This window comes from Corapipo altera, unplaced genomic scaffold (assembly GCF_003945725.1).
Source record: "Corapipo altera isolate COAL_440 unplaced genomic scaffold, ASM394572v1 55, whole genome shotgun sequence".
NCBI classification, from domain to species: Eukaryota; Metazoa; Chordata; class Aves; order Passeriformes; family Pipridae; genus Corapipo; species Corapipo altera.
The window spans coordinates 10,129,711-10,142,563 of NW_020884882.1; the positions used below are offsets into that span (position 1 = coordinate 10,129,711).

Below are 12,853 nucleotides of genomic sequence, written 5' to 3' on the forward strand. Positions count from 1 at the left end.
AGTAGTTGATAGCATTTTAGGATGGAGAGTCTTCCTGCAAGAAAAGTGCCTTTGTGTCACTAGGGACGGTTTGTCTCAGCTTAGTTTTATCAAAATACTGAAAATTTCTAGTTGCTTGGACACTACATGGTTTTTATAATAGATCTTTACAAGGTACATGCTAGCACACCACTGTGTTGCACATCCAAGATTAAGGAAGCCCATGTAAGCCTTTCCCAGCCTTGGTTATAGTGGGGATAGATGTGAAAGTCTTATAAATCTCATATATTGTGCCACAGAGGACAGGATGCTTGTGCCCTCTGGGACCTGTGCCACAGGGAAGGGTGCTTGGATGTGTGGAACAGAGTATTCTGACTGCAGACAGGTAGTGTCACATTATAGAAACTATGAAGGGTATTTCAGGCTTTCCCATTACTGTGGGATTCTCACAGCCTCTAAATTTTTTTAGTTTTGGGAAATAGAAGCTATTGCAAAATCACATGCAAAAATGTACAGAAATTATGGTTTGTGGTGCTGAAATCAGGCAAGGCCACAATTCAGGCTGGGTGTGCAAGCCTGGATGATGCTCCATTCTGCATTTTGCAAATAGCAAATCATAATAAGATCCAAATCTTCTTTAGCTTAAAAACCTCTTTGTTGCATTCTGTGCTACAGCTTTGTATGTCCCAGGCAGAGACAGTAGAAGTCATTTATATGCAAAGTGCACCATATATTGTATATACTAATTATATAATAAGGAGTAATAATGAAAATTTTCTAGCATGTTTAGGCCACTTAACTATGCAGTGAAATTAATTTTACAGTTAACTGTCTTATTCCCGCTTTGTACATAAAGAACGTTATCCCACCCATAGAAAATATTAAATTAACTATCTACTGATAAATGTATTCAATATTATGTATATTATGTATAAAGGAACAAAAATACATTTGATACATTTGCATTTTATTGTAAATTGGGGAAAGCAGATGAGACTGTATTATGGAAGAGAACAATATGTGATCACATAATTAGAAAATTGTCATAATACTAATGCTCAGCAGTGTCCAGGTGTGGTTTAATGAGCAGCCTGAACTGTGAGGCTTTGAGGGTGAAACTTTGCTGTCTTTTTTACATTTGCTTTGCAGTGTATGCGTGTGTAAATTATATAATAGCAATTCCTCAGAGACTCTGCTCCTAAAATGTTCCTTCTAGCTGTATGAACACATAAGGAAGCTACTGTATGACAGATGATGATAATTTTTCATACAAGACAGTTCCCCTTGACGTGATGGATGCAGAGAGAGGAACCACGCTCTCTGGAAAAACACCAGGGAGCAGTGGTAAAATGTTCCAATGTGTATGGTAATCAAGGCAGAGTGTGGTTCTTGATTAGTCTGTGAGATTGCACTGCTGAGACGAGGGATCTGAATAAAGCACTATTTTTTACCAAAACCCTTTGCACTGCTATCCAAAAGTGTATTGTAAAAATTAATTTCCTTAAAATACCATGAACAAAATTGATCCAAAATGATTTTGGCATATGCCGAACTCACTCAGTGATGCTTTTCTTCATAAACTCCTGTGAGGACTATATAGTGAAGTGTTTTATGTAAGGTATACATAATTTTAGACTTTATTTTAAACAGGAGTAAAATGTAATTTATGTTTTCTCAGCTTTGATCTGTGCTGGCTAAACTGAAGTTTAAGCAGCTCTACCTGAAACAAATTGTTTCTAATTTCTGCATCAATGATGGCTGTACCTTGATCTGCATTTGTTCAAAGCATGAGTTGTCGGAACCTAGAGGTACCACCAACTTTGTGAGATATCACCAGCACCTCTGTGTGTGCTGTGAGAACTGTGGCAATAAGAAGGCCAAAATAAGGGAAGAAAATTGCTTTCAAATTTTATGAAACTAGTGTGAGTGCAAATTTTTTTCTTTTTTTTTTCTTTTTTTTTCTGTGGGCCATTTGGAGTGTGCTCTTACTTCATCCTCCTGCTGAAAAAAGTACCTCTACCTCTGAAGGCTCTGATCTTCATCTTGGTTTTCTCCCTGTATGATGATGTTTTATTATCTGTATGATACTGGCAAAGCACCTATCCATTACAGGCAGTATATCCTGTCAGAAGCCTGGGAATCAGTAAATGTGAGTAGGAATATATCTGAGCAAGATAAAAGGGTATACTCTCATCTGGCATATACACAATATGGGAAAAATACTTGCATTTGTGGATACGATAGGATTTGTCATCCAGCTCTATCTTGGAAAAACCCAAACTAGTGTTTGAGTCTAGCAGAGTATTTTCCTGCAGAAGGACTTGCAGGAGGGAATGATGGTCAGACTGGCAGTGTGTTGGGATGCACGGACAGTCTCAGCTAGACCTTCTTCTCCCTTAAACTGTGGGCTGTGTGGGTGTCTCCTATCACCTAGTAATGCTGTGAAAAGGTCAGGTTACAGGGGATGGGCAGCAGAGAAGCAGGACTGAGTGCACAGGATTCAGGCAAGGGCCAGTGGCAGAGAATCCTGGTGGGTGCATTCCCATTTCATAGCCAGAAACAGATTTTATTTTTTGCTGGCATCAGTGTGCACAAGGGAGCCTACACATCAGCCAGCCAGCACTGGTCTGGATCGTGAAATCCATGCGGGAGGTTCCCTGCATAGCCCCAGGAACAACTGCTGCAAAGTCCAGTTCTTGTGCTTGGCTGTCACCATCAGGCACATTTGTATTGTGTAGGGCACACATAGAACAAACATTACCAATACTGAATTTGTCCTGTGACTGTACACACCTACATGGTGTAATGAGAGGGGAGCATTGTGTGTTTCGGATGTAAACCAGATCCTTTGGAGCAAGTCATGGCTGATACAGATGGACTAACACTAGAGGTTTCTCTGGGAATGGAGGGGTTGAACAGCTACTGGAGAAGCAGCAGTGTTTGGATGGCTGGCAGAAGTGGGAGCTCAGCTACTGTGGGAAGTGAAACAAGTACCCTACACGAAATTAAGAGCAGGATCACCCATGGGCCTCTGGAGGTTGCCCTTATTCATGGCAAGTGTGTGTAGTGGAGTGAGATTGTTCACCAGCAAGAGTGCATGGAGGAAACTGTTTCTTGTTTCTCTATTTCTGTAACTCCAGCATTTTCTAGTTTGGGGTAATCATTGTTCTCACCCTCTTTTACTTGGGGTTTGTCTAATTATTAATATTTATTATTCATCTGAAAATGACATAAAAATGTCTGGGTCTGTCTCGTACTTCTTGCAGAGTACTAACGCTTTGGAAATAAAAGTTATGAAATTCAAGTGAAGACAGGGAAAAGTCTGACCCTAACTGGTAGACCTGAATATCAGAGCCTCATAAAAATGCATTGCTACGGAGACAGACTTTTATCTTACAAATTGCTTTAGGAGTAACGGAATAACTCTAGACGTTGAAATCCTTTTCAAAATTCTCTATGGTTTCTGAGATAAATATGTTTAGCACATTTAATAGAGCAGGAGATGAGCCTGCAGTGGGCAAAGAAATGAAGAGATGCTGGCAGAAAGCACAAAGTTTACCATCTAAACAGACTGACCATTCTGTTTATCCTTGGGTTTGGTATTAAAATGCATTGCGTTGACTCTGTTCCCTGCTTACCGTCCCAGTAGAGCAGTCATGCTATTAATCAAGATGCTGGTTAAACAGCATTGTTCAGCAGAATTCCTTTATCTCAGGTTCATAACACTGGCTTTACATACAATGTGTGTGCATTACCTCATTTGAAAACTGTATGAATCAACACTAATGTGATTTTATTGTTGGTTTTAATTTTTACAGATGCAGATTTACTTCTACAATCCCGATGACTTTGACAGTTTTGGAACAGCAGTTCTAGAAAACAGGGTAGTAGGAGCCATGGCTGTGTTTTTTCAAGTAAGTTTAAACAAAGGCTATATCCATAAACCAAAGTGTTCACCGAGTACTATTTAATTCATTGAATTGTTTCAAGCTTAATGGATGCATCTGTTTTCTTGTTCCCACCTGTCTAAGTGAAAGATATTTCATATTGTCTATGTGTGATTTAAAATGTAAATAAGTATATTTAAAAACATAATGAAAAATTTTGCATGAATTGTTCTGATTTTATAGCTGCTCTACAGATGCAGATTGGAGAACACATTTATCATGGAACTTCCTTCACTGCTGAAGCACATTGCTGCAGTTTCTGGAATACTAACAAACCAACACCAACTGGTTCTGTTTAGGGAAAACTTAAAATTCAAACATAGCTGGAGAGAAAATTAATCAATAAGTTTCATCAATCTTATCTGTAGCAGCTTCTTCTAAATTGTCATAGTAACAAGTTCTTGAACAGACCAGGTTTCCAAATGAGTGAATTTATGCATCCGCTTTTTTAAAATGCATCCTGAGAGTGGGGCTGCTGGGGGAGCTCATTTGTGGTTCAAAACGCTCCAGAACTGTGGTGTGGGGCAGGGACTGCTGCTTGCCATGGCTGGCATGTGAGCCATGTGACAGTGCTGTTGAGCAGGGTGAGCTTTTTGTCATGTTGCATCAGAAAAAGGGGTTTTACCTTTCTGACTCGAGGGTGAATTGAATGGAGGGAGGTGGAGCCACTCCATACCACCAGGCTGTCACAGGCAGAGAAATGGCTAATGAAGATTTGAAATATCTTAAGGTCTTGCTTTTCAAAAGAGAGAAAAGGAGAGAAGGAAGAGCAAGAGAAAATACTGATTCTCTGTGAGGTTTCACACTAGTTTTTACTGAGGAAGAAAGTGATCTTGCTGTTATCTTTGTGAAGCCAGATAAAAAGGAATATGCAAGTACCCATATATAAATACCTCCCTTTTTCTTATGATGTTAGAGTGACAAGCCTGACTCTGCTGCTCAAATTAAGTAAGGTTGTCTTTTTCCATGTCACTGATTTTGATCAAATGCTTTGATAAGGAGAAAAGGACAGATCCTTGTATTGCATAAATTGCTGTAACTCTGCTGACATCAGGCTAGTGGAAGGAGGCATGTTAAATTCATCACTGTTGGATTCTGAGCACTCCTGTGGCATTTCATGTTAGGGCAAAGTTGGTGGAGATGCGATAATTTGCAGTGGCATAGCATGATGATTCCCCAGACTTCTTAATCTTGTTGTGATATGGGAAGCTTTGGGCAAATTGAATTTGGCCATATGAGACAAAAGTTTAGAAACAGAACAGCCAAGGGCTGTTTTGTACCACAGTGAAGAGCTGTGGGTTATGTGTGTGTGCTATGTCAGGAGCCTGTGTTGTGCCATGGTGTGCAACACGTGTTGTGGCATCATCTGTCTGGAATTTAATTGCTAAATTATCCTGATGTGCTTCACATCAGCCATGTGAAGCACTGCCCCATGTCACACCATTGCCTAGTCTGTACGTGACATTTATTCCCTAAATCCTGGTTTTAGAGGATCTTAAAATTGTAGTGGGACTGTGTTTTGTATTCCTCACCTGCAAAGCCAGGTGCTACACTTACTGCAAGTCCCACTTTGCACAATTCCAAGGGAGCCATTAACTCACTAAAAATAACTTAAAATAATCCATAATGCTGTTAAAAAAACCATCTTTGATTGTAGGAGACCTCAGGCTCTTTAAGACCACAACTGAGTGTTGCGGTCCCTTCGGGGAAGCAGAAATCTATACTTCTCATCATTTCCATCCCTGCAGGCCACAGGACATGAGGCTGTAAAGTCTGGATGATGGTGCAGCTGGGCTCCTCTGCTCCAGGAGCCATGAAATCTGAAACCATTACTGATAAACAGTCTCTGATCTTTTCTAGAGAGTGAGGGTAAGGTAATTCTTTGGCAAAGTGACCCAGGGACAACCTGTTTTGTGGCAGAAAGGAAATGGGTTTCTTTTTTTGGTATTTTTTGGTTGGGGTTTTTTTTTTCCTTTGGGTTGAAATGAGAAATCAATGCTGTGCAGTTAAACTTGTGAGTGTATCAGGTTTTCCTTCTGGATAGCTTTCCTCCAAGACAGAAAACAGTCAAGGAAGATTTGTAGAGCCCAGAGTCCCCAGTCTGGAAGGGATTGTGCTGAATTCTGGCCTGTGTAAGTAAACTCTAAGGACATCAAGATGACAACTACTGTTTTGGTCATCATGAGGGTTTTCCAGAGTTTGTCCTATAGAGCCTGAGTTGTTGTACGTAGGGTTGTCAATGGGTGATGATAATCCTTTGCAGATCTGTACTTTGTTTGACTAAGGTGCTGTTTTAGCTCCCTCAGCTGTGTATTGTGTGCTGGAGCTGGTGATCCACCATTTGTAAAAACCTTTTTATTCAGAAATACTTGGTGTTCCCTGAGCCTTGCTCCCCAGGGCTCCACGTGGATGAGCATACCATGGATAGTATTCCATGGAGCTAATTTAAAGCTGTCTTTTAAAACTAATTCTTAGTGACTTTTCAATGAAATGTCCCTAAGATGTCCATGGTCACATTTTGATTGGCAGTTTAGATTACTCAAGTACTAATTTTATAGCTTTCAATTTTCCAGAGCTGTAGTCCCATCTCAAACTCATTTTGCCTAGAACTTACTTATAAAAAAGTTGTAGCAAGAGAGGTCATACTGTTTTTTACAAATGCATTAGAAAACTGAATCATGCCTGCTTTCCTATGTAAATATTTTAACATCAATTATTGGATAGATTTGCCATTAAGTCAGGACGTGGATTTTTGCTAATGCAGTAATGCTGTGTTGGAATGAATGTGTACTGCACCAACTGAGTTTATAGTCTGGCAGGTGTTTTTTGTTTGACTGATGTTCACAAATGTTCCTTTGAAAATCAGATTCTCTGGTGAGTGAACATTATACTGAACTATATAATTATTGGTGAAACATTAAATAATTAAGAACCCTCTTTCTTCCTTTTTAAATAATTTAACTTGGACCATATAAAAATTTTCCTTATTGAATTCATTATTTCAGGGGCAATTTCCAGGTAAAGTACATTGGTTCTGAACTGGTATAACTGAAGCACTTGGAACTTTTTTGTAAATGCAAACTAAATCTGTGCTTTTCTCATTGCTTTCGTTGTAAGCTGTGTTGATAAATTCTGTTTCTGTTTGTATGCTGCAGGGCAGTTGACCTGATAAAAAAAAAATTAGTAGTTGAACTCAGGAAACAATTCTTGCAAATACAAAATGCTATAACTGCTCATCTCTGTATCTCATTGTGGATAGACACTGAGAGGGTCTTACACAAAATAGCACTGTGGGGACTCTAGCAGGTATTCTCAATTTGCAAATGAGATGAGCTGGCCTGAAATCTCTAACTGGGCTCTGAAAGTGGGTTTTTCTTTGTTGTTAAAGAGAACTCACTTGTTATTTTAACAAAAATCAAAGTCCTCTGGAGACAAATGAGAGAATGCCTGTGATTTCTCCTTGCCTTCTGACAGGTTTTTCAGGAGAACACATTGTGACCGTTCCTTTCCGTACTGGGGTTATGTGGTGTTTCTCAAAGTGAAGCTGGTGCTAGTGGGAGATGTTCAACTAGTCATGCCCATAACCCCCTGCCAGCAGCATCCTCGTGGTTTGCAGTAAAGGCTTCTGGGTCTGCAGATATGGTACCACCACAGTGACAGACCCAGCTGAGGGGCTCGTTGCTTTGTGGGCATCTTAAATGTGCCGGTGGCTGCACACTGGGACCCACCATCTGCTGGAACACACGTGGCAGGTCCCAGCCCAGCCGGGCACCTCAGGCTTTATTTAAACGATCCTAACTTGAATAGTTGGTGCACATGCTCGGTTTCAGCCCACGTAACATTCAGCTTGTGGTTAATGATGTTCTGGCTCCGGGCCTTGGTTAATTGTCAGGCTGAGCTGGTTTTGAAGCAAACCAGGAGTGGAAGGCAAGGCCCAGATCTCTCATGGTTCCTGAGTCATCCATCCATCTATATGCATGTAATACATATTTATAAGTCACATTTAAAATGAGTAGTTACTTGGATTAAATGCATTCAGACATATTGCATGGCTCTGTTTTAACCATCTAACAATATAATTCATTGCACACTTCACTACTTGCTTTATTAAAGCCAAACTTAAATGTGTTCAAAACAAACATATTGCTTTTGCATTTGAAATATTCATCTCTTAGTCCTGCAGTAGATTCATTATGACAGAGAATACTTCATTCCTTGATTACTGCTGTGAAAAGACACAATACTGATTCCCTAAGCACTCATCAAATATTCGATAGCTCAGAAATTCAGGAGGAGGTGATGGAATTCTTTTTCCTACAGGGAGGGCATATAAATCTATTTTATATTTGCAAAGAAAACCATCAGTGATTAGTTACTGTGTCTCAGGTACTCAAACAAATCATCTCTAAAGAAGTTAAAGTAAAAATGAATTTTAAAATAACTTTTAGCAATGCTTTCATCATTAAAATTAGCTCCATAATGATGAGTGATGTTGATACCTCGATCACTCAAGAGCTTTAGCAGTGCAGAGCTAGATTTTTAAAGGTAATTAGGTACTTGGCAGCAAATGTGCAACTAGCAGTATTTTCAAAAGTATATGGGGTAAAAATCAAGGGGTTTACAGGTCTTTTACTGGGTTGCCATTCTTAGTTTTCTTTTCCAATGCTGACACTTTTGTGAGGTTGTGGGAAAAATACTGTATAGCCCTTCTAACTTTTAGATCTATGTGTGTGTTATTTGTATGTAAGTATCTTTATATTTAGTTCTAACTCATGTATGCAGAGATTTGTTCTTCAGTAAAATGAGTAATTGTGGCCTTGGTTTTTGTGAGATTTTTTGATAGTAGTTCTTGGTGTGCTTCTTCAAGGAGATCAGTAACTTTTCACGGGGACCTAAATGAGCTGATCACAGAATAAATTGGTGGAACACCATCAAAGCTGTTGAATATTTGGCACAAATATGCTTTTTTTAATGTATATTTCTCAAACAACAGAATTCAGCTTTTAACTTCTCTTAGAAGCCTTTTTCATCCCTCTTCTTCCCTTTCATTAACTGTTTCATGTGTTTGCCATCACAACCAAATAAATTCAGTGAATAAGTGCTTTAAATACGGTAGGTGTTGAGAAAACCATGTAAGTCAGGAGACGAGGATCCCATGTCCCCGTCTCAATTCCTGGAAATTCCCTAATTCCACCTCTCCCTCGCTATAGTGCTTTTTGAAAGTCTGAGCAAAAGTAGCTTGATTTTGACAATGAGAATGGAGAAAGAGGTGTGCACTTCTCTTGGAACATTATACCCACCTACATGAAGCATAATCGGTGCTCCAGTGTTTAGGCAATATCTTAGAGGTGATTTGCAGTAGTTAAAATAACATGTGGCATCATTAACATGCAGGGCATCTTCTAGAGTCATTGAGAGATTTTTCATTTATTTTAATAGACTTCAGATAGATGTAAAGACCTTAAAATTAAATTACAGTATTAATTCTTTCAGTGGTTACATTAGAACCCATGGTGTTTTATTAATAGTTGCTTATGAATAATAAAACTGTTATTATTGATTAGCAGTGTTATTTATGTATTAGTACAGCTATATTTTTATTATCTTCATAACATGAAAATGTGTACAGGCTAAAGCTGCTTATTCAATCCTATATACTATTAACTCTCCATGTAAGCAAAGACAAGCAAAACAGTTTGAAATGTGTCCTTCCTCACTTAGTCCAGTTTCTCAGCATTTTGAAATGTTGCAGTTGTTTAAAACCATTAGTTGTTACTAATAAAAGCAGTATGAGAGCCTTTAAGTGGTTGAAGAATAGTATAGAGGTACAAAGTAGCTACCCTGACATATAAAGACACAGTCAGAGTAGGTAGATATGGCCAGTACAGCACTGAGAGTACATTTTTCTGAGACTCACCTTGTACAATACCTGTAATGCTGTATAGTAACATATGAACCATCTCTGGAGCAGAAAACGATTCTCCTCATTTTCCAGTGAATAAGTGGATATAAATTTTTTGAAAGTGATTTTACATTGTGGAGAACTTAAATACAAAATTTTGAGAGTTTCTAAAATTAGATTTTAACTGAGTTCAGTACGTGAATGGCATGGAACAGCCTCCAGAGGTGATTTGTTTAGCCAAAATGTGCAAGTTTAGGTGCCTAACAACAAGCACTCATGCTGAGCAAAATACTTGCACTGAAACCATTTTGATTGGAGGTGGGTTTGTGTAGAAGATAAAAATTGATGGGAGCTGTCTATTTCTAAAAAATATATTCTACCCTTTCCATTAAAGAAAACAAAAATATTTTTTTAACTAAGCCCAAAAGTCTGATTTTTATTTCAACTTATGTTGAAAGTTTCTTTGGGAAATAGGAATATTTTTGAATATTTTATGTAAAATAAGAAAGGAAGGGGAGAACAGATGGGGAATAGCTCTGTGAGTAAAATATATATCTATATATCTCCAGTTTCAGTTTTGGTGCTTATTGAGTTTCAAGTGCTTAACAGTGAGACTTTAACTTTATTCTGATCCCTACCATTGCCCAAACTGGTCATGTTTAATAGTAAAATTGCTGTTTACGGCAGAGATTCTTTAAAAAAACTAAGGTTTCTTGTAATAAGGTGCTTCATCTTTTATTTTAGTACATAAATGAGTGGGCTGATTTTCAGGAGCACTTAACAAACAATCCCTGATGAAATCTTGAGTTTACTAGAGAAGCTTCAAAAGGTTTTTAGCTGTGGAGGGTGATGCAGTTGTGAGATGGGCAGAGCTGCATCCCTTTCTTGAAGATCATCACTTGTGTCAGAGCAGAGAAGCAGATAAGGAAGGGCCAGACTGCAGGGGTGAGCCCTGGGACTCACTGAGCAAAACCCATGAGCTATTTGGAGAGCACAGGGAAGGTGTCAGGGCTGTGAGCCCAGTGATGTTCATTACTCAGTGCTGCTGGGCTCAAGAAATGAGGGCTTTGCTAGTGAGCTGAATTGCACTGAAGACACACTGACCCTTTCACTGTGGGGTTTTTTTTACCAAATAATCTTCAGTTCTCCAAACTCTCTGTCCATTGACAGCAGCACTGATACACACCTTTGCTGCTGAGGTCACTGTGGAGAGCCTGGGCTCCTGGTATTGCCTCATGTCAAATGCCATGCAAAGCCAAGTTTCTGTTGATGTGCAGGGTGCTGTGGGTTCAGACCCCCATTCACACGGCTGCACGCTTGTCATGGCTTATCATGAGAAGGAACACGTGGCTAAATCTGTAAGTGCTAAGAGCAGAAGTGTTCACACAGCAGCCTGAACATCCTGAGCAAGCGTGCTTGGAGGAGCGAGGTACGAATGTGTGAGCGAAAGGTGGGCTGGATTTGGAGGCACAGGCTGACAGGGCGGCTGAAACAGATCGTTCTTGGAAGCAAACACATCGTTCCGCTTCTGCTTGCCTGTGTTCTGCCAAGAGGCATTTGCAGTCTCTAGATCATGATGGCTGCAACCTGCTGTGTTGAAACTTTTCTATCCACAGGCTGACTGTGCAGTGTAGAAGGATAATCTACCTTATGTGCACTTATCTTCTTCAGTGCCCAAGGAATCGTCTTCCTTTCCCTTCTTCTCTTCAGCTCTATGAACTCATTCCTGGTATTTTCCAATAAAGCAGAAAGCCTGATGTTGTCAGATGACCTCTAAAATGCAGTACTTTCAATTAAAGCCTTTTTGTTAGATTGAGTTTTAAAGGATATGAGCTGTACAGAAAGTGGTGCCATGCAGTTCTTTTTACAGTGCAGAGCGAAATACCAGAATGCACAGAGAGTCTTTGGCTTTTATTTTGTTTTTAATGTCAGACATAACTGCAGAAATGAACTTCCAAAGTGTCTGAAAAAAATCTAATTGAAGGTAAAAATTAGAATTAGATTTTTTTTTTCCCAAATGTACTGTAAATGCTTTTTTAACTGCGCAGTCTGAGACCACAACTCACAACTTGTGCCATCGCCTCTCTGGTTTGGATGCAGCAGGAAGGAGGGTGGCTAACAATGGGGATGGCTTGACAAGTGACTTCTGCTTTTTGTGATAAATCACAGTCCTTTGCTCAGATTTCTTTAGTGGAAATATCACAGTTGTTGATGCTGGGAAGGAACTGCAAACTTTCTTGCTGTCGAGAGGACTTGGACTTCAAAGTTGTGCAATGCTACAAATTTGAAAAACACTCTCTGTATATTTTATGGGGTCTCTCCTCAATGTCTTGAGCTATCTGTTGTAACCATTAATGAGAGCTGGTTGTATGCATTGCATGGGGAATAGATCTCTGTGCTCTTCTAGTTTAATGTGCATTTGAATGTCAGGATCATTATCTTTCAGTTTACAGCATTGTAAATGTTTTTGACCTGCAGTTTTTTTGCTTTCTCAATGATTCTTAATTGATTAATGTATTGCAATTAATCCCAAGTGGGATGCCATTATTAACTTGCTTCATTAAATTGCATACCAGTTTGTTAGCATTAATTCTTGTAATTGTCCCCTTACATTTCAGTGTTTTTATTTTAATAACTTGCCCTAGAAGCTTGATCAGCACACATTCATGTATTTTGCCTCTCTTTCCTTTCTCTCACCCTTGATGTTCAAAAGTGGAGTCAGTTTAGAAATATTTATAGTGTCTAATGTCAGCATCTTGTACACAGTAATTTACTTCTCTCTGATTTAAAAATACCCTGCGTTAAAAAAAAAAAAACACACAAAAACAAAACCCCCCCCACTTTTGTAGCCATGCCATGAGATTTTTTAAATTTATAGAAAAATGTCCTGTGGAGTTTTCATTACCAAACTCCTGAAAATGACACTCAGATGTCTAATATGTAAAAATTACAGTTGTCAGTCTGTAATGTCACCCCTTCTGTGGTTCAGGAAGATTGATACTCAGGAAATCTACTGATTATAACC

General features: G+C 39.1%; 1 protein-coding gene across 1 annotated transcript in view; it reads left to right on the plus strand.

Annotated features, from left to right (window-relative positions):
- PTPRG (protein tyrosine phosphatase, receptor type G) overlaps nucleotides 1–12,853 on the plus strand; it is a 386,788-nt gene that overhangs the window by 245,843 nt on the left and 128,092 nt on the right. Inside the window, exon 7 of the mRNA XM_027640323.1 lies at nucleotides 3,798–3,893. Within this exon, the coding sequence (XP_027496124.1) occupies nucleotides 3,798–3,893 (96 nt within the window). The remainder of the gene's footprint in view (nucleotides 1–3,797; nucleotides 3,894–12,853) is intronic.